Source organism: Labrus bergylta, chromosome 19 (assembly GCF_963930695.1).
Source record: "Labrus bergylta chromosome 19, fLabBer1.1, whole genome shotgun sequence".
NCBI lineage: Eukaryota > Metazoa > Chordata > Actinopteri > Labriformes > Labridae > Labrus > Labrus bergylta.
The window spans coordinates 10,358,998-10,382,496 of NC_089213.1; the positions used below are offsets into that span (position 1 = coordinate 10,358,998).

General features: G+C 38.5%; 1 protein-coding gene across 1 annotated transcript in view; it reads left to right on the forward strand.

The window, feature by feature from the left end:
* Nucleotides 1-351: 351 nt before the first annotated feature.
* The window catches only part of fam135b (family with sequence similarity 135 member B), a 56,063-nt gene continuing 32,915 nt past the window's right edge, over nt 352-23,499 (forward strand). The window contains exons 1-3 of the mRNA XM_065948259.1: nt 352-985; nt 10,556-10,652; nt 14,961-15,040. Of these exons, the coding sequence (XP_065804331.1) occupies nt 10,576-10,652; nt 14,961-15,040 (157 nt within the window). The 5' untranslated portion in view covers nt 352-985; nt 10,556-10,575. The remainder of the gene's footprint in view (nt 986-10,555; nt 10,653-14,960; nt 15,041-23,499) is intronic.

Consider the following 23,499-nt stretch of genomic DNA (forward strand, 5'->3'; position numbering starts at 1 on the left):
CCCTGAAATGTGCACCCAGGATCTATAGGCCATTCATTTTCTTTTTTTTAGTTTCTGGTCCCACTGGGCTCATCTTAATGTTGTAAATACTCGGGCTACACTTAATGAAACTGGCAACAAGACTTTTTCAAATGTATTTGCACTGGATAAAAACTTGTCATTGTGTTCACTTAGCAATTTTATATTAAATAGCTTACATTTTCAATTATAGGCTGTGGATCTTAACAGTCCACCAGCCTACAATAATTATCTTTAAACCAGGGAGATTTAGACAAAAACAGTAAGTAAAAACAGGGGGGGCAATGATTATTATTATTATTTTTTTGCTTTGACAAACTCTCTAAATATGACTTTTAAAAAAATGGAAGTATGTTTTTACTATATTTTTTGCATCTCACTGGCATGTCCTGAAACTCACTTGCCATTCTCGGGTTTTTACTGCATCACTGTTTTGTTCAAAGTACTCTTGTTTTTTTTAAATTTCCATTATAATAATCGTCTTTACGGTTCACTTCAGCTTTTAGAGGGCGGCTCTGACGTCAGCTCGCGCGGTGGACGCACATACTATAGTGCAGCAGAAGCAGACAGGGCACATACACACACAGTGACTGGCTGCTGGATATAATTAATGTTCGCCTGATGAATTTATAGCCACTGTCTTTTGCGTATTGTGCGCAAAAAAAAACAAAAAAAACGCGTGGCGGACCTGGAGGAGAAACACACGGCAAGATTCCGCGACAGACACTGCTGCACTTTCCCAAATTGAATTCAGGAGAGAGAGAGAGAGAGAGAGACATAGGGAAAGAATAGAGAGAGAGGGAGAGCGAGAGAGAGAGAGGGGGAGACTGCAGAACATACAGGGTCTGGATGAATAACCATGGCAACAGCAGCAGCAGCCGGAGAAGCGCTGATATAAACATTGCGATTTACTGAGTGAAGGCTGGAACCGAACCCTTTGCAGATATTATTCTACATCACTGCTAAGGTGAGACTGTTTTGATTCTTAGAATGTGACACCCTGCTGCTTGTGCTTTACGGGATGCTCGTTGTGTGAATGTGTGCATGTGCGTGGACATGAGAGGATTGTAAAAGCTCGCTGTTTGACATTAAAGGAGAGAAAGCTGCTATACCGTAGACTGCTTGCCGGTGACAGAGATGCTAGGCTGAATGAGGAGGGATTTTAAGGGAAAATTAAATCAAATTAGTCTTTAAGAATAATCTATACAGCGTAGCCTTCTTCTATTGGGCAGCTGAGGGTCTTTGTCTCACATGGTGGTGGTCATTGGTCATGTGTCCTTGTGTAAATAGAGCTGACAACACAATGCTAAGTTAACAAAGCAAAAATAAATATTATTTATAGCACAATTATGCCTTGAAATATTCATTAAGCTGGTTTGTTTAGATGGTCTAACAGAATTAATTAGATTTTGATTTGACAAACAACGCTGCTATTGGATTGTTTACCAAAGCTGCCCCACAGTGCAGTGTGTACTGATGATTATCAGTTTTTCACTCATGATGTCTGAAATTGTCCCACACTGCGGTCCAACAACGAACAAAGCAAAGATCCCACTTCCAAAATGAAAACATAGCAGGATTTACTCTGTGAAAAAAAAAAACATTAGGTAGGAGTTGACAAGAATGCCAGGTTAACTAGATTAAAGTTAATCAGCTGTTCATGCTCTGATGCAGCATGAGTTCGCCCCTCATGTGACTGATGTAAACATCTGAAACCACAAGACCACTCCAGGGGTCATGACTGTGTTGTTCCAAAGCTGCAAGATGAAACATCTTCCCTTCTTTGACCTATTCCTGAGGAGCACACTCACTTTTGTTTGCATGGCTTACACACATTTGCATATCAGGAGTCACAAAATTACGAGTGCAAAATGTAGCCGAATGCGTTATTATGATCTTGACTGTAGATTCCGTGCATGCTCTAAGAGCCCTCCAAACACTACAAAGTACAAAGTGGGAGTGAATTAAGGATTTTCCAGCTGGTGACTTTATCTGCCTCTTTTTTTTTTTGTGCAGACTCGGCTCTTTGATCAAAAGAATCTCATTTGGAGATATCAAGGACACTCATCGCACCCTCTCAAAGTCATAACTGACTCATTTAACGTGATAACTCAGGCCACTTGGTTCCTTCTTTTGCATTTTGCAGGGATTTAGAACAGTAATTTTAACAACAAAGAGCCTAATACAGCTCTATGGAAGGTTTTAGCAAACACCAGATTATAGCATCACATGATTGCTGGATCAGGGCTTTCCTGTTAAGGACTCTCTGTCTCTACATGTCCAGAGTGTGGATACCAGATGCACTTTAATTGAAATCTTAATAAAATACTCCAAAACATGAGGCCAGAAATTCACATTGTTTGATTTATTTCTCCTTTTCTTTCTTGGACAAAGCTGCTGTGACTCATTGGTCTTTTGTCACATATCGCTGTGTGGTGATGGTCCCTTTGTCTGTTTTGGTGTTCTGCAGAGGGAGTTGAATGTTAATGAATGGAATAATGGTTGAGATTAATTTGCAGCACACACACCCGCACCCACAGCCTTTTCCAGATGTGGCACATAATGACTCTCTGTGTTACAATCACACCTACGCAGACATGACCAGCAAAATCTGCTCATTATACATTCAGTCACTATGAACACCTCCTCATCCTCCCCTTAAAACGAGATGGGAGTTGTCAGTCGGCATTCCCAACTGAGCTGACGCTAACAGAAGCAGCAGCTTGAACGCAGCCAAGAGTTTAAGTTTTTATCTTATTTTGCACTTTAAGGTGGAGGAATTACTGTTGTTACCAGTGTACTGTAGACCTCCAACAAAGCCAGCGTGTGGTGGCCTGCATTAAATAGTAATAAGACAGCAGACGGCTGTTTTGTAATGATTAGTGTTTAATGATTCGCAGCAAGTAGAAAATGCAGGAATAGATAGCAGTAAAAGTGCACAAGCAGCAGAGATAAACATCAGCTTTGCTACAGGTTGTGCAGATCTGTAAGTGGAGGCAGAACTGTGCAGCTATCAGGGCACATGCATTTTAACTGTAACAACAACACTGAGAACAGGGTGCAAGGCAAACTGATTTAACATATTTTGTTGGCATTTTTAAATGTTTCTTTGTTTAAAGGGGTTTTATTAATGGTGTCATTTGCTGTACTGATTGTAAAGAACCCTGAGGCAAATTGTGAGTTGGGACTTTGGGATATTTAAATACTAATTCCCTTGACTTGTCTTTAATGCCAAGCACACGCTTAGAAATTGAGGGATAGAGCTCCAATATCAGAAATAAAGACAGCTACAGCTTCATAGATATTTGTTTTTAAGGGACAGTGATGGATGTATTTGATGCCATACATTGCATAATTTGAAGCCTATAAGCTGATTTGTAAAGCCTTTTCCATTGGTGGGCCTTTAAACATACTTAAATGTCAACAACAAACACACAAAGGATCAACAATAACCCAGACAAGAATATAAGACACATACTGTGATACAATGAAACAACAGGAAGCACCACAGCATACATGACAAAATGACTGAGCCACCGTCAAAAACTGCTTTGGAGTTTGGAAAGATCCGAGTCAGGATCCAGTTTTAGTTCTGCAGAAAAGGTATTCGACGTATTGATCCCTTTACAGAAAAATGTCTTTGTCCAAGTGAGGGTTTAAGAAAGGGCACCTTACAATCCCTGTGAGATGTTTCAGAGCCAGATGATATTTAAAGATGCAAAGCTCTTTTCTCATTGATTTAGCGACCCTTATGGTATCCTCGTGCAGTTAAATAAAGCTTGTTAGAGTCTCTGTGGGAAAGCAAACACTCCTTTAGCAGCTACCTTGTCAGACATAAAACAACACAGCAGCTGGTGTGCTTTACAGTGCAGCCAAACAAACACATCTTATCGGTTAGCATGGTGGATTGTATCTTTATGGGGCGTGTATTATAAGGATATGCCTCTAAAGTCAACTCATAGATCAGCTTTAACTCTGACCTTTGCTCTATTGCGTCTTTTAATTATTTCAGGGTTGTTTCTCCCAGAAATTTCCAGGAATATTACAATGCTCAACACACTCAGAAAAACATACAGGCATACAAGTGTTACGGCTGTAAATTTGCCATCACGGTTGCCTGAATTCAGTCTCTAAACTTCTTAAAATCCTGGTGGGGTCCAAATACTAGTCCAGAAAAAGGCCTTCTAGATTCTGGAGACAGAAAACGTCTTTGTGAGTTCCTGTTGGGAATAGACTTCCAATAATTAAGATTTTGTTCTGTTAAGTCCCGATGCAAAAACAAAAATGTTGTTTAAGAAGCCTTAGCTTTAAAAAAAAAAATCCAGACATGAGCGATTTTATATAACTACATCTTTATTAAAATATCTATGACCTGACTTTTTTTAAGAAGAATTAAGAAGGAAAGCACAATGTTGGGGTCTTTTCATGAGATTGGTTATAATTTATTAAAATATAAGTAACCTGAAGTATTTAGCTGCACTTCAGGAATAGTTTCATCTTTGTCCTTTATTAGCATGATCATTGCTGTCATTGTCATTAAACACGATATTTCCTCTTTAGATGAATGACAGCTGTGTGCCTTCGAAGCTGTCAGCGTGGGTTTAAGTCCAGGCTTTGAATAGATCAACTTATTGATGGATTTTCAGCAGAAGCTGACAATAAGTAAATATAATGTCCATGTGTTCAAGATATAGTAAAGTAGTCAAAATTCTGAACATTTCAATACTTTTTGATACATTTTAAAACCAATTGTCTTTGAATCAATACAATCTCAATTCTTTCAATAATCTATAGCAGTGGTTCTCAACTGGCCTCAGGACCAGCTACAAACTGCTTTATGCGACCCAATTTTCTGATATTTTTCAACCAATCAGATTTATTTTTTTAAAAAGAGTGCTGTTTGAGCCACTGTTGAAGTGCTTCTTAAAGTTTTTGACACCATTTTCTTCCCCAGGCACACATTCGCATCCCGCTGAACACGGCTACGCAACCCACTTTTGGGTCCAGACCCACCGGTTGAGAACCACACTGATCTATAGTATTTAAAAGTACCAAATCTTTATCATTACTTTAATTATCTTGGGGCTTTTTGAACCTTTATTGGAGACAGGGCAGTGGATAGAGTCAAAGAGAGTGTGGAGATGACATGCAAGAAAGTAGCCACATGTCGGATCCAAACCTGGGACAATAGCCTCTGTACGTGTATGTGGTGTGCAAACTAACTACTCGGCCACCAGCTCCCCAAATGATACCAAATCTTTAATGGAAACTTTACAAATTTATTGAAAAGCGACCATGAGTGGAAGAAAGAGAAGGCACTGTTAAAATTGCACAAATATACGCTGGCAATGTTTTTGTGCAATTTAGACAGTGTGCAGGATTTTGCTTGCTAGTATCTGGTATCTCTAACACCCCGACATATAGTGGATGTTTAGGTAGGAAAGAAAGCATATCAAGCCTTGATTTAATAAAAATAAAAAATGTTTAAAAGAGTTAAGTCTCCACTAAGATAGCTGGAGAAGTGATCAGCTTCTAAAGACAGCAGAGAACAGATAAGTAGGATGTGGGCTTGGATTAGGGAAACAATGAAGCAGCTTTAGCTAGCTCTAGCAACACTGAAGAAAGGACACGCTGTACAAACTGCACTGACTAACACTCTCACATCAAATGAACCTTTAATACACTCATGACACAGCACGACTGCTTTTCTCTGTTCTCACCCTGACACATTAAATATTACTTTTACGTGTGACAAGTTGGTCAATATGGCATGTAGAGTCACAAAAAGAGGAAAACACTGTTGCCTAATATTTCATCTATTGTGGCAGAACAGAGAAGTCAATGCAATACTATACAAAAGGGTAACTGACTTTCTCAGGGCTGTTGATTGTACTGCTGCTGGTCCTAATGTTGATGTGTGTTTAAACAATGTTCTCTCACAGACTGCTGCTATTGGAAGCATATAGGTTCAAGTCTTACTAAAGGTGTACTATTCCTCCTATGTTCAGACTTGGCAAAGATATTTATAATTCATTTTCTCAGCATAAGTGAGGTGAACGAGACTGGTTTCCTGCCAATTGAAAAAGACACCTTATACTCGCCCTATTTGCACTAATGAAATTGAGCTGTCGGGAAGGGACTGTGAATCCTCTGCTCATAAAGTGACAAATTGGAACCGACTGTAGATTAATCTAGTATTTATGTATATACTTTTTTTTTTACATCACTATTAGAAAGTCCCTTACCAAAGTTATTTAACCTTATCATTCACTCAAGGTTACTGAATTAGAATCAATATATATTTTTTGCTGCATAGATTTACCTTTACCCTCAAACTCACTTTTCTAGCTCATCCAGTCATGGCAGATGTCTATTCACCAATGAGGCTAGGTCTGCTTCAGGTTTTCACATATTTAAGATAAGTTAGGCTATTCATTGCCACTGTTGCAAGGGCTTCTCTTAGTGGATTATTGTTGAGTTTCTCTCAATAATATAAAAAATAGGACATAAGTAAGCATTGGAGGTAGCCAACTTCAAAAAGGATGGACGGATGCATATTCTTCCAGGTTTTCAAAAACAAAATGCACAGCGTAGCAAAAGGAATACAGAAGCAGTGTGATTATCTGCTTTGACACAAGATGACATTTTCAGCATATCCATCGCAAAAACATTACTAGCTACAGCAATGATAAAGCATTAAGCTCATTGTTTGATATCTACATCAGTTTGAGAGGTAAAACACTTTAACAATGTTACCTAGGATACCCTGTCATTTGGCAAATGTGTCTGTTAGTCTTCAAGGTCATCCTCAAAATCCTTTATTTTTCAAGTTGTATAAGCTAGGCAGCCAAAGAGTTGTATGAGGCACAATAAGTGTGACACTGAGTTCACCATAGGATTAACTCACCAACTAACAATACATTTTATTGCATAATATCATAGAAATGTGTCAAGCACCATACAATTGTCTCTCATCTTTTACAAGATTCTCAAGTCAGCTTTAAAACATCAACATAGGGGTGCTGGTGGTGCAGTGGTTCGAGCGCGCGCCCCATGTATGGAGGCTGTAGTCCTCCAAGCAGGCGGCCCAGGATCAAATCCGACCTCTGGCTTCTTTCCCGCATGTCATTCCCTACTCTCTTTCTCACTGATTTCTGACTTTATCCACTGTCCCATCTCTCCAATAAAGGCACAAAATGGCCAAAAATAAATCTTTAAAAAAAAAAACATCAACATCAAATGAGGAGACAGTGTTTTCAACCGTTCACTGAAAACACCAAGCCAAATTAGCTAGCTAGCTGATTCACAAACATACTAGAGACTGCTGTCATTAGAGGTATTCATGTTTTTTCACTACCCCTGTCTATAATAACTTGTCAAGCACCATTAAAACTCATTTTCCAGGATTCTTGAGTCTATTTTTAGACATCAACATCAATAGAAGTCTCAGTTTCCAACCATTTGTTATTTGTTAGCTTAACTACCTAGCTGGCTGCTGATTCACAAACATAGGCTACTCGTAAATCCTAATTTCTGGCCCAAAATAGAAGCATTCCAGCTTTGACATCCTATTTGAAATGAAGGAGCTCTGTTTCTGAAAATTGTATGAATTTTAATGTTTTCTTATACTTTTATGATAACAAATCTTTTATGCAAGAATGCTCAACTTAAAAGGCATGGCCACAGCAGCTAATGAAGCAGGGATGAGCCAGCAAACGGTCAACTGCTGATAAAGAAACATAAAGATTAAAGCTGCCACTTTTTGTTGGCCATGGTAGAAAGATCAGGGGTTTTCACAGAATATCTGTGAACTGAAATAAACTTTAATTAGGAGGATTTTTTGCATTTTAGTTGCAGCAAATTAATGTCTCCCAGTACCCCAGTGTCTGGGCTCTGGTGTAATAAAACCAGCCGGGCTGGATAAATCTTAACTGCTTAAGGAAAGTGCACTGAGATAGCTTTTAAGGCAGCTAAGCCAAAGACATAATGCACCAGGGATGATGCAGCTCTTAAAGTTTATAATACAGCGATGACTTTGTTTCTGTTTTGTCACTTGTGTGCATCCTCTACTGATTCTCTGTGTCAGTTTATGCAACATTTACAGGACCTCTAACCGAGCATTGCACACAAGCAAGGGTTGTATTTCAAAGCATTCAATGAGGGGTTATTTGATACACTTTGCCGTAAACACTGTCAGTGTTTCATCTCCTGTTGCTTAGTGGCAGCTCAGTTTTTCATGTGTTTCAGCTGCCATGGCACTATCACTGAACTCTGCAGGGTATGCAGTCCATGTCTCTGTTTTTAATAACACTGCAGGCATTGTGGATTTAAAGCAAAAAGTGGATTTTAAGTGAGATGGTTTGGATATGCAGGGAAAACAGTGAGCTTTAATTGCTGTTAATCCTTATATGGGTGTGAATACAACTTTATTTCAACACTTCAATTTGCTGAACACAGCATAATACATGGGACCTCAATTTCCAATTATCTGATACAGTCATTTTAGGTTTGGTCGGTACCGTAAAGCACGTGTTGAGCCACAAATCCTGAAGGCTAATAATTGCATCTTTTTCCGGTTAAGATCTCCGTCAATTGATTTGATATACGTAGGCAAGAGCTATCAGACTTTTTTGACATAGCAACTTAAATTATTAACATTAAAGAATCATACAGACCTAAGATTCACGTATATGTTTTAAGCTTGAAGAGTAAGTCAGAGTGGCAACATGTGAATCTGCTTAGCTTAATTATTTTGGAGCTAAAAAGGAGATGCATGTCCAAAGTCATTTTATAAAGATTGCAAGTCAACTCCTGCACATCATCTTACTTACAAAAATACATTTATTTGCAAAGTTTGGGCAGTCCATCCCTGGACATCCCTCTGTACAGCTGTGGCTCAGTTGGTAGAGTTGGTCGTCTCTCACCTGGAAGGTTGGGGGTTCAATCCCCAGCTCCTGCAGCCACATGTACAATGTATCCTAGGGCAAGACACTTAACCCCAAGCTGCTTCATTAGTGGTGTATGCATGTTTGAATGGAATTAGTTTCTGCTGATGGACACTTTACACAGCAGCTTCTTACAGCAGTGTGAAAATGGGTAGCTGTGACATGCGGTGTAAAAGTGCTTTGAGTAATCAGATGACTAGAAACTTGCTATACAAGCCTAAGTCCATCTACCATTATCCACATATTATCAGGGACTGTCTCTTAACAATTACAAGGCCTCTATTTTTATGTGACCAAAGGTGATTAAAAAAGATGTCAACTCTGGAATTAGAAGTAAAAACTACATCAAAAACTAGAAGAGATGTAGTTTGACAAAAGGGATAAGGAGTATTGGAGTCCCTAAAACAATGAAGAACAGATTGGATATATAAGACCTTAAGTTTTAAACATAAGAAAACACATCTAACTAAAAGCTTCTGTGAGGAATGTCCCACTGGATATGAAACAGACTGTTTTTATATTGATGCAGCAAAAGCAAATGAGATCATCAGAATTAAGATGAAGTATTTCTATACAATAATTGTAATGCCTGAAGCGGCTGCTGCTGCTGCTGCTGCTGGGAAGGTGTCAGGCGAGGCGATTAAAGCACACTGCAGAAATAGCCTCTGGTTTTCCACATCAAAGATTCAAAGAGTATTAAATCTGGTTTTTAAAAAATAAAAAGCAGGAGGAAATTCTGGTCAACAACGCTACATAACATGTACAGAACAAATATATAAAGAAGAATGAAAGATTCTCACCGGAGCTATAAAGGAACGGAAGGAACAGAGATGATGAAATTATTGATTTGAATCGAATTGACATTTAATTGAAGCACAATGCATCAAAGCAGCAGAGCTATACAGTTAATCAGACACCGGTTATAATGCCAAAGGGATGACAGGGATGCACACATCAGTGTTTTTACTTAAAAATACTTAGATTATAGAGTGGTGTTTGCAGAGGCGATTCTAGAGTCTGTTGGGGCCCTGGGCAAAAATCAATTGGGGATCCTCCAACCATCGTTCATCTCCATCATGTCTGCCAGTGTCCCGACATTTACTCCTCTTCCACTTTATTTCATGTCTAATTTTTGTCTGTTAATGTTGACAGATAATTCCTCTTGTTTTTTTCACTGTACTCTTTCATTGAAAAACTTTTACAGCAATAATTCATGCAACGGTTAGCAGGGCAATGAGAGTGAGTGCTGTCAGATGGGGCCCCCTTAGGGAGGTTTCCTACTGTCGTTGCAAACTTTGCACATGGCTTTGGTTTATGGTTTGTGAGCCCTAAGGGGTCCCCTATTGGTCTGCAGCGCCTCTGGTTGTTTGAATTGTTTGTATTTCTAACATCTACCTAAACAGTGATGTATGATGTGATGGCTATAGTCACATGTCTTGGAATCCAAGCTCCTCACTGGACTGTACATTTCTCATCGCCTCAGCAAACAGAAAAAAATAACTGTGTGAGCAAGATTTTAAATGTCATAATTTGTATTATCCGCCTAATTCGTCTGATATGTCGTATTTACTGAATGTCTTCTCTTTTGACAGGTGATGAGTGGGATTATATCATGTCTGAAGTACAGGGAACACTGGAGTTTTCTGTAGAGCTGCACAAGTTTCACAATGTGGATCTCTTTCAAAGAGGGTAAGCAACACTCTGCAGAGATCACATGATGTTTGTTTCTATTGCTCAGTTACACAGATGGACACTCAGCATGAACATATTCACACATGAAGAACAAAAAAGATTACATTTACTAAAACAAGATTTGGTCAATAAGTTTGAAGCTTTAAGTGACACAGTATACCTATAATATGAGACGTTGCCTTTGCTATTCAAGTACGGGTAAGTTCACAACAGATTGCTTTTGCCATTATTTTAAGAGTTTTATCAACTGATTTAAGCATAGTGGAAATGCTAAACACATGCACTGCCAAATGAAAATGTAGAAACAGATGGATGGGGATTTTGAAATAAAGAAAGTACAATGTAAATTATCTTGTAAAGAGATGTTCCCACAACACTGGTTTTAATTTAGTGTGACAAAGACTGGCCTGTTGTGTTTACAGGATTCACTACAGCTAGAAAAAGGTTACAAGTCTCACCTGAACCTCATCAGGTGTCCATCATCCCCTGACAATGTTTGCAATGACATAATGTCTGATTTAATTGTGTATTGCTATTCAGGATGGGTTCAACGTACGTGCCATCCACATCAATCCAACAAAATGATATTGAATGAATTTTAAATGATATATTTTGACAATGGATATTTAAGCTCCTGTGAGGAGTTTTTAGCTGTTAATGAAACAGACTGAATACTTAATACTGATGCCTCTATGATTTACAGAAGCAAACAGGACAATCACCAACAAGACTGAGTATTTGTATTTAGTTATTCTATGAGCCTGCAACCCCTGCTGCAGGGTAGGTGTCACTAAAGCACACTGTCAAAACAGCCTTTTTGAGAAATTATCCAAGAATCATTGTGTGTGTTCGTAAAGACAGATGATCATTTTGTTAGAATACTCTTCCAACAAATGTACAGAAAGAGAACAGCAAAGTGATAAAAACGTACACTTTGTCCATTGGGGCGCCAAAAGTGACAAAAACCTAAATAGCTCTTTTAAGTAGTTTTAAGTTTGCTGTTCAACAGAAGTCAGTGAAGCAGCAGCTGACTTATGTGGTGATAAAGAGTGATAATTGCTAAAGGATGGTTCTTCCAGATTTCAGTAGCTACTATGATGTGATACGATTACAACATATTACGATGCGATACGATATGATACGACATTATAATGATATGACAAGATATGATATGAGACGATGCAATACAACATGCTGTGATACGATATGACACGGTACTATACAATACAACATGGCAAGACAAGATACTTTTCTGCATCATATGATGTAATACAACGCAACATGATACAATACTTCTCATTTGCCCCATGGAGAGATTTGCCTTGGACTCCAGTATTGCACAAATTTTACTGCCGCCACCACATCATTTATAAATAGATGCCAATAAAAAATAGAAACAAACAACAAGTACAATATGTAAACAGAGAAGCACATATACCAATGTAAAACAGGAACAACATATTGCACATTTCCTAGATTGCACAAGATCCGTGTAAAAAAACACACAACAGAAGTAAGAGTAAAAGATTAAAAAGATAAGAAATTATTAGAACACATTCGAAGTTTTGCAAAACCCGTACAGTCTTAAGGAACATTATTCAAAATGTTGATTGAGGAGGCACAAACAGATGTTTTTAAAGGCAGATTTATATTTCATTTGGCTGCACCAATAAGAGGAATAATCAGTCTGGGTAAAAGGTCAGATACAACATTGTTTACCTCTCCAGTTCAGCCAAAAATGTAAGGACAGAAAAAGGGTCATGTGTGTTCTGCAGAGATGTGTCTGCAAGAAGATTAAAACCTCTCACCGGGTGGCCCGCTGATTTGCTGAAACACCGGCTTTATCAAAGTGATTTTTCCTCTGTAAATGGGATGGGCTCAAGCTTTATGATGGTAATCCCCTCAGCTGAGTGCACTGTAGTCTGTCTGTTTTTATTGGTGTCCGCAGTGCTTCAGATAGCAGCCGATATCTGATGTGAACACCATATATACGTGTATCCCTTAGTAAAAATGCAGCCCTGTGGAAGAACAGTTCAGTTACCAGGACCTACAGTATGCATCTTAACACCAAGCAGCACTTAAACCAATATAAATTCTAGTACCAGTGTTGTGGAGAACACAGCTGTTGTTCACTGATTGCATTAGAAATACAGATTGAATCTGCATTTGATTTGCAAAAGGATCGTTGGCAATAATCATGACACATTTGCTTTTCACTGTGGGGGGCAAATTAGCAACTAAATGATTAAGATACACATATGAAAGCACAGCTGCATTTTCTTAATTTTATTTATCCAAGTTTAATTGTTCAGTTAAAGTTCCATTGTCCTGTAGCATCAAGAAAACACAAAAAAGGGCCTTCTAGCCTCTTTTACTAGTAAACGATAATGCACTATATTTAAACATTCATCCTACAAATATATAAATCTCCCCTGTGAGAGATAGTGCATTAGCACCTGACCACTTACTGGCTATTGACTTGACCTATTTCATCCCGTAAACAGCTGTTACTTATTTATCGACCCTCAAAACCTTTTCCGTGCTCCTCTGTGTCAAGCCTCCGTCTTCCCGAGCGTTGTCACTAACACACTGATGTGATGGCTGTGTTCACAGCCACACTTTGGGCTCTCAGACTGCCAATGTGTCCCAAGAGAGCTGAGATGTGCTTTTACACAAAGCTGCGTCGACTTGAACTGTCAAAGTGACCTTTTGAAAGACGTGTTTTCCAATTGCTGCCAAGTGGATATTACATAAAGAATCGTTAAGTCAGTAGGACTGCTTTATAATGATTTACATTTTAAGCAACCCTGTTCTGTTGTATTTATGTTTTAGTTTTGAGCTTAATTAAACAAAGTTCCCATTGGAGATCTATCTCCTATTTTATTGTTACCTTAAATTCACCAATTCTTTAAAATTGGAGGCCCAGTACTAACCTGTTATCACACTTCACAGCCTTCTAACAGAGGTGCATTGTTATGTCTTTTTCAATATTTAAACCCATTTGTCCACCATGCTTGAATAATTCAGAAACATTTAGTTCATGGATGATTTTGTTGAACATGACATCATTAACTTCTCATCCATGTCATGAAGATCATTTCTGAAGCTAAAAACTGTACGTGTAAAGGTTTGTACACAGAACCTGTCTAGTCAAGGCTTAAACAGAGCATCATGAAGTCCCACAACGGTCAATTCTGGTCTCACTGAGTAAAAATTCAAATATTAAGGGCATAAATGTGTTCTCGGTCATGTCAACGATGACAGTCCCCCAAAAACGTCCATATCAGACACTATTTACCTTATTGCATTCAGGGCTGAAGATATCAGGGCTTATTTCAGGTTAAGTATTTCTAGTGAGCTGCTGAAGGATTCTCACATTACAAATTATTTTAAATGGTTAACAGAAATCATTTAGTAGCCATGGAAATGTTTACAACATGCTTGTTGTAGTCCACTCAGTTTTACCACCATGTTCCTCTATTTGTCATACAGCTCTACAAGTTCTCTGAAACAAGTAGCCTCATTGAATCTTTACTTTTATTTACATTTGTTCATAGGTAGGTATCTCTAGGGATGTATTTAGAAAATACCCAGCAGGTATTAAGCTAATGATCCGTCTAACTTTTGTTCTCATTTGAAACTGAACAACTTCTTAATGCAACTGCACTGTAAAACCTCAAACCTTGGTTAAATGTATTTCATTAAACTTATTATAAGCCACAGTCATCTGAATAGTCCAGACAAAACATTTTATAAAGATATAAAGAGCAAAAAAGAATGAGTAAAAAGTATCTGCCAATGAAGCAAGCAAATTTTACTTGAAAAGAGATGTGCTATCTTAGTCCAAACTAGACAGACACACTTGCTGAGATTTGAGATTGTTTTGACAGTGTACTTGTATAGTTGAAATTCTTCATCAAGTGTTGAGAAAAAACTTCAAATCTTTGAAATGTTTTCAAAGTCAGGATTCTCTCTCTCTTAGGATTCCAGCTACATTTCAAGTATTTTTTTCATTAACACCATAGATTTTTCTACATCGCAAAGATACAGTTGGGGTTCAAGTATAGTATCATTAAAACAAACAGCATGAATCCATATCCAGCCGTGAGCTATTTCCATGAAAAAAGAAAGTTGTTATGGAGCCATATTTCGCCTTTTGTTTCTTAAGCTTTGTTAAAGAGACCTGACTGTGTGTTGTACAATTCCCATAATGCATTGCTTGATTTCTCATGATCATTTGGACATAACAGTTTAGACATGTATTCTGTTCTGTTGTGTAACTCTTCTGTGTGTGTCCTCTCTCAGGTTCTATCAGGTCCGAGCAGGGTTAAAGGTTTCACCTCGAGTGCCCCACAGGGTGATAGCGACAACACAAGACAATGCAGGTAAGGAAAAATGTACCATCACATAAACAAGCACACAAATGATATTCACTCATAGAATTTACTGGCCTCCCTACCCTAACCTCACTCCCCAAGCTCCCAATATGTTAGATCTGTTCTGGCATCCTGTTTTTGAACTTCGATGATCCCATGGCATGTTGTATTTGTGCAACAAACACCTTTTGTTTTGAGGCATGTGTTGAAATGGATGATGTCAGGTTTAACAGACAGAACTTGTTCTGTTATAGATTAATCTTGAAACCCATCAGCCATCATCGTCCATCATCATCTGATAGGCGAGATTTTCCCCCTTCAGTAAAGCTAGAGATCAGTGGAAAATTACTTTCAGGCAAGACTTCTTTTTCAGTGTTGGGTTTCCGTCTGCAGCGTAAACACCTTAAACACCTTGTGTCTCAGTTCAGCAGTGGAATAGAAGTTAAACATTTTAAAAGCAGACATCTGTTTATGGAGATCAATACATCATTGTTGGAATACCATCAATGGGAGCTGGCATTTCATCAGCGCTGATGATCTTCCAACTGTTTCCTTGCTGTTCACACGGTTTTCTCTGGGCATATCAAAGCCTGCTGAAACATAATTATTCAATACAGCTTGGACTATAAATGTATTACAAACAGAAACCAGAATTCGACCCATGCTACAAAAATCCAGAACCCTGTACATCAATCCATCCATCATCTATACCCGTTATCCTGTTTGGTAACATGGGTCGCTGAAGTCGATCCTTGCTGTTATTGGGCGAGTACACCCTGGACTGGTCACCAGTCAGTCACAGGGTTGACATATAAAGACAATCAACCGGGCAAGCTCGAACTAACACCTAAGGCCATTTACAGAGTCACCAATTAACCTAACGAGTATGTCTTTGGGCTGTGGGAGGAAGCCAGATTGAACACTTGAATGCACAAAGAGAACATGCAAACGCCACACAGAAAGACCCTGTCTGACGGGGACTCCAACCAGGAACCTTCCTGCTGTGAGGCAACAGCGCTAAGCACTGTACCACCATGCAGCCCCTCTGTGTACCGATTCTTGATTTTTTATGTAGAATCTGTAAATATAGATTAGTCATAGATAAATGATTAGACAATTGCTGTATCCACACATACACAATACTCTGGAAAATGTCCTGAAATTGGATGAAACAGTCACATTTTTCACCCTGACTTCTGCCAGCCTCTTCCCTGCATGAAATCAGCGTGTTATTTAGAAACATTCACAGCAGGCAAGCAGGAGGGGGTGCTGACAATTACATGACCAGCTTGATCTTTGGGCACATACCGAAGCTGTTTCATACCCTTTTCTGCCAGTATGTTATTTTCCATTCCTTCATTGATACTGTGACTATGTCCAAATAACAATGAATTACAAAGATAGAGAGGCTAAGACTGTCACAAGTTTGGACTCTGCTTCACCCACTGTCCTGGATATATTGTAAACATTAAGTCAGTTGTGACTTTCTTACATCATATCCTGTCTTTTGACCCCCCCAATGATCTACTTTCAGGAGTGTAGTATATGAAAACATATATGAGTCCTCAGTTTGGCACAGAAATGCATAAAGCTCCCCATTCCTCAAACTTAGCAGCAACACACCCAGTCTGAAAGCGGTCCTTTTTGCGCTTCTTTGTAGTCAATTTGCATCCTTCTGTTGTCATTTTGCATCATGGGCTTTTATTGACAAATTATGGTAATTGCTTTATTCTGCAGTTTAAATCTTGTTAGAACAGAATTTGTTTCACACACTGTTGTTCACATTCTCAGGGGGACTGAGTGGGAAAATCGCACTCCACAAAGGGAATTGAATCACATGCATTGTGAGGTTTATGCTTTTCTTTGAAGTCGGTGTGTAAGCAGTTATGTTTCAGTGTTTTCTGTTAAAGCACAAACTCAGTTTCTACAGCTCCTAAAATGTTGGGACATACACAAATGAAAATAAAAAGAGAGTGTGATGATTTGCAAAACATTGAAACATCGTATTTGATTGCACAAAGAAAACATGTGAAATCATAAGCCCATTTTGAATGTAATATTAGACAAAGTTGGGCAGGGTCATGTTTGCCATTCTGTTGCATCACTTCTTCTTTTAACAGCACTCTGTATCTCTTTGCATGGTAGAGTTTCAGCCAGTTGTGAATGCAGCCATGAACTGTTTTCACAAACAACAGCATCTACAAGAGTTCCTGAGCCCATGCAGTGATGTCCACTATACAGAAACATGTCTATTTTTAATGCCGTGCCATCCGAAGGCCCGAAGATATCTGCTACCCAATATTGGCTTTCTGCCTTGTTTCCCCTGCATACAGATTTCTTTAGACTCTCTCAAACTTTGAATTATAATATGTAATGTACACAATGAAATCCCCAGACTCTTTTCAATGTTATCTCCAAAGACATTATTCTTAAAGTGTAGCACTATTTGCCAGCACAGTCTTTCACAGAGGGGTGATTCCCTCCCCATCTTTACTCCAGAAAGACTCCTGGGATGTTTGTGTTGCTGGTGTCAAATTTGAAAGGGGTACATCATATTCCAAATCATCTGAAAGTTCTCTGTTTTATCATTTGACATGTTGTCTTTGTGCTAATTCCAATCCAATATGGATTTCAATTTTTTTGCAAATCACCACATTCAGTTTTAATTTACATTTTACACAATCACAACTTTTTAGGACTTGGTATTGTACATGGTAGCACATGTGTTCTCTTATTCTTTGCCTCTTCTGGATGAAGTAGCATGTTTTTGATGAGTTATGTGGATGTGGAATATTAACATTTATTTGCCTTCATTTTTTGGCTGTATATCCTACATTCATGGATTCAACAGACCTTCACATGAGGACCCCAGGAAGACTAGCTGCTGTTTAACACAGAAGCTAATGGGGATCTTAATTAAAGAGCAAACAGACAAACTTTAAGACATGACTCAGGTTTTTCCTAAAATAAAGCAATCCACAGATACAGGAGGCAAATAAAACACCCATTTATTTTGACATCTGCTTATTGGGTTGAAGAGGATTTACCTCAGAAATGCATCATAAGCTTTCATTTTCATTTTGGATGAGAGCAAGATAATAAAAAAAGCAATTGATTTTTCTAAACAAGTAACTGGTGCTCAGTAAGTGATTCTATTTATGTGTTAAAGCCATTGTCCTGGGCCGTCAGGAGTTCTGCATCACAGAATGAAGAGTGGTGTCTGGGGATTTTTACGGCTCTACCTCATCTCAGTGATTTAGGACACTTGGCTGTCTTTGGGTTAGAGAGTGACTGACTCACTCTGCAGAGAATCTTGCATCTCTAATAGCTTTGAAAACCAAATGGGAACAGGATGATATAACATGTTTTGAATGCAAATTAGTATGAGCTTACTTTAACCCCAATGTCATTTTTCTGATTAATTCTTCTTTTTTTTTTCTACAGCATCTCGAGATATTTCCAAGTTGTGAATCAAATAACACTCTATTAGATTTGTTCTGCACCAGAAGGACTGTTTGTCTTTCTTCTTATAAGGAACGTCAGGTTAATTTGTCAGAATCATCTTTACAAAGCTTACAATAAAACAGCTCATCTTTAAATTAGGGCCCGACTGATATGTTGTGCATGGGGCCGATACAGATGTTGGGGAGAAAAAAAAATATATCGGCCGATATCTTTCTTACATCTGTGAAATCTGTTGAGATTGCATCACCACCCTAACCCTTCGCACTCTGGAGAGTGATAATACTTGTTGTAATCCATAAAGCGTCCTCTGCTAGTGTAATACAATGAAACTCAAAACTAAATGCTACTTGACTGGTGAATAAAACTAGTAATATATCGGCACATATTTGCTGTTTATCAAATTAGTCGATAGTTCTAGTCACTGGATATCGGCCGATATTTATGGCTGGTCGATTAATGGGTCCTGCTCTGATTAAAATGCTGTATGTCAAAGACAGCGATAATAATTGGGTCTGAAACAACAGTTGCATAGTTCTTTCGTATTTACTGTAAATTAAAGTTATCTATTTTTTTCTTCAAATATCAATAGCAAAATTATCAGCTGAAGAAGACCTCTGGTCTAATCATTGATAAAAGTGATTTGGATGGATTAAAGACTTTTTGTGGCATTTGAGCAATATGATCATATCTTCTTCCTCAGTCTGCTCTTTTGCACTACCCTGCACCTAAGTGATATGAGTTTAACAACACACCTTTTTCTTGATTTAAATATTGAAATAACCAGTATCAAAACATGCAAATAACTCTGTAAAAGGGTGTGAAAAAGGTGCACTTTTATTCATGCAATGTGTGTTTTCTCTCCTCTAATTCCTCATTGCTTGCAGGTGATTTATACAATGAAAGATTCCTCACATGTCTGGCCCTCTTGGTATTCAAAGGTTGTGGTGCAGTGTTTTTGTAAATTCTGAATCTACCCAAGCGTCAAATCTGGATCTCTGGCAATGCACAAAGCTGTTTCACTGGCAATACTGATTCACAGTAATAACGGCTATTTTTAGCTCCTGACTGGAGCCTTGTGTGTGTGTCTGTGTGTGTGCCAGTGTGATTATGTGTCCTGATCTCGCTGTACTTGTGAGGACTAATTCCCGACGTGGTGCGACCCTCTACTCTTACGAGGACAGTTAGGATTGTAGGAAGTTTAGGTCCAAATGATTTCAGTCTCAGTTTCAGGTTAAATTAAGACTTTAATTAAAGGAGTACAGCTTCTTTTGTTGGAGCAAAGAGTCAAAAGGGTTGTTTCAATTTACATGTCCTCACAGGTATATGGCAGAGTGGATGTGGGTTGTATGTTTGTATGTGTGTGTGTGTGTGTGCGAGACACGTTCGCTGGCAGGAACATCATGGCTGATTGAGAAGGCGATGTTGTGCCTGAGATGTCAGTGATTCATGTCAATTCTAGTGTTTTCTACGCTTGCAGTGATGGGAATACCAGCAGGGAAGATGATTTCCTACAGCTCATTAGGTCATAAATGGAGAGAAATCCTAAAAAGTCCAAATATAACACAATGTAATGGAAATGATAAAAATAGCAGTTCACTATTCTTGCGCTCAATACTCTATTTTAAGCCTGCTGAATCCTGGAGGTGCAATTTTACAGGATTTAAGATGAGGAAAAGAAGATACAGCACAGCTCTGCTGGAAGAAGCTTCAGTGGAAACGGTTTTGTCTGTGTAAATCTTTGTGATAAAGCAAAAAGGCATCATAAACGCAAAATTCTCAGCCTATGGAAACACAAGATTATTCCAAACATGATCCAGCTTTTTTCAAAAAGATAGCAACCATAAGAGAATCAGCAACATATTGGACATAAGTTTATTTGCTTTCTTTACAGAAGAGCAATATGAATAACATGACCGTGAGTTTTACCACATTTCTGAACAATATCATTCTTAGTAAAAAAAAAAAAAAAACCTCTCCCCTCAGCTCTATGCAGAATTTGAAGAATAAGATGATTGCTCTGATTGGACTTTTTGATTCAACTGTGTTGCATGTGCATGCAGCTTGTTTTGAGCTCAATTCAGAAAGTCATCCTGACGGCTTCCAGGCTTTGCTACTAGCTATGCTTAAAATCTAAATCAAGGCAAAGCAGCCAACATGGCTCGGTGCAAGCTCCAACTTTAAATACCAACATATGCTCAAAGGCGGACTTAATAAGACATCTTGGGTTTTTTTACACCAAGCGAAAATTGCCCTTTGCTCTCTGCCAGATTTCTTTTTGCATAATCCTGTTAAAATTATTTAAATTTAAATATTGTAGCTTGAACCATCGTGTCTGACAGGTTTAAATGACAAGTAATAAGACCCAAGTGCAGAACAAAACAGAAAAGATGTATTTAACCAAAAAAGACAAAATGCCAAACAAAGAAAAGAAACAAAGTAACAAATCACTGGGAACACGGGTAGACGTAAACAGACAAGAGGAGGGAAGGTACACTGAGACTAAATCGACACTGGGGTAATCAGACACAGGTGAGACGAACGACACAGGTGACGAGTATCAGGGCAATCAAAAATGGAGGGAAACCAGACAGAGGGAGGAAGTAAGAGAAGAGAAGAAACACTCAACACTGGGGACAAGAACTACAAAATAAAACAGGAAACCGTAGAGACTCAGGGATGTAGCATTAACAGGAGGTTACACAGCTTATATGGATCTGAAGCATTTGAAAAATTTGAAAAAAATCTAATGAAGGCACTGAAGAGCATTTATTTGACAAAGATCTAAGGCAGTGGTTCTCAGCTAGTGGATCGGGACCCAAAGGTGGGTCGCAAGGCCATTTTCAAGTGGGTCGGGCATTTGTGACTGGAAAAAAACAATCAGTCAAAAAGATTGTGAAGCGATTTTTAAACATGTCTGTTTGTTCCGTGTCTTTGCTTTGTAACATGTTTTGTACGTTCTGAGGTCCAAACTGCACTTTTTTTTTTTCATTGAATAAATGTGATTGGTTGAAAAATATCAGAAGCACTGATCAAAGGGTTAACCCATTCAATTCTCAAAACTCTATTTTTGTAAAAGCAACTGGATAGGCAATGTATACTACATTTAAAATACACATAAATATTTAGATGCTAGCTTTGGGTCTGTTTTTCCCACCTTCTAGTCTTTATGCTTAGCTAGGCTGAACACTTAAATTCACTGTTTGATAGCTAAGAAAAGTCACAGCACTGCAGCATTTATCTAATCCACTAACTGCAATTCCACACTTTGAAAAGCGGTTGCATATATGTCAAATGAGGGGCACTGCAGCAGTGTACATTACAGAGAAGAGCATATCCATATTGTAATTGGAAGGCTGCAGCTCTCCCCTCCCTTCCACTGCCCCTTTGCAGCTCCTTCAACAAGGTCATGTATTAAGCCTCCATACCTCGCAGGCTGAATCCTGAGCGCAACTGCACCAGCCAGCAAGAGGGAAAAAAAACATCCATCATCCACAGACAAAGGAAATAATCCCTCACCATGTTCTCTATGAAAGTATATGCTTGACATTTCAATTGTCTGCGACCTTCAGACAAATGAATTGTGCCGCACACTCAACTGAAGCATTTAATGACTGTGATTCATGCACAATAATGTCGAGATTTTGAAGTCAGAATGCTACCTGGCAGAGTTGGATTTGTGTTTTAGTTGTCTTCGACAGCAAGGACGAAGATACTCTCTCATATTGGTACCTTGAAGAGCAGCTCTGTGAGGCGAGTTCTGTGTGTTTTACTGATAGGGAGTGACGGAGACATACACACCTCTCACCAAGCAGATGTAAAGCACCAGAGGCTGTAAGCAGATTATTTCCAGCACAGAATCACTGTGGCTAAAAGCTTAGAGGCATTTCAGCAGGTTTTAATGTGCAGGATGTGATAACTCCCCGGCACCTGTTGGAATCATGCACACATAAATGTCAGAACTGTGTGGGTTTGATGTTTTTCTTTGAGTCTCACTAACTGTTACATCAATGGCATTACTAAATTGATGTCTAGTCCAACAACAACAGAATAAAGAGTGTAGAAAACCTATGATACAGTGAACAACTTTGTCAAAGCATGTGCATACTTTAGTGACAGGCAGATGAGTACATTATTATCTTTAGGTTACTTTGACATTTATGAAGACCATTTCTGATTCATTCATTCAGGTGGTGATATATAGAATATCATGAACCACTAATATTGTCTCAAAGCTCCTGTGAGGACGTTTAGCTCGTGGTACAGACTGAGATTATTATTACAGTAATACCAATGCGTTTTTATGACCTTAAAAAGCAAACAAAACCATCAGAGAGCAGTTTGATTATTTCTCTATAATTACTTTTATTGCCTGAATCTGCTGCTGCCGGATAAATGTCAGATGAGGCAAATGACAGCATTGCTTCCAAAACAGCCTATTTGAAGATTTTCAATGCCCAAGTTTAATTGTGAGTTGCGTGTGAGACATTTGAAATAAGCAGGATGAAATTCATTGTCATTGTCAAACATGGCTAACAGGAAAATATTAACAAAGAGATACATCTTCCCACTCTGTCCAAAGGGGGCGCCAAAATCTACACAATCCAAAAGTTCCTTAAAGCAGCTTTAAATATTTGATGTCATAATTCTTACATCATTTTCATCATTCATTTATATGTCCAGAATATGTATAAATGCTTACAAGTTAAGGGCAACTGGCTTTGAATTCTTTGAGTTTTTTTAGAATAATGCCATTTCTGCCGCTTGCTACTGTAGGGTCATTATGTTTCTGAACTGTTGTGGTATCATGGTGACTCTACAGAAGCAACAAGGGGAGGTAGTGAGTATGGTGAAGACCAAATCAGTGGTGCATGTATTACTGGTGCAGAGTTTACAGTAAGTGTCTTGCAAGGATTACAGCTGAGCACATTTGTGTTTCAGTCATTTTGCATTTTTGAAACCTCAAAATATTGTTATCCATTGGACAAAAAAAAGAAGTCATCAAT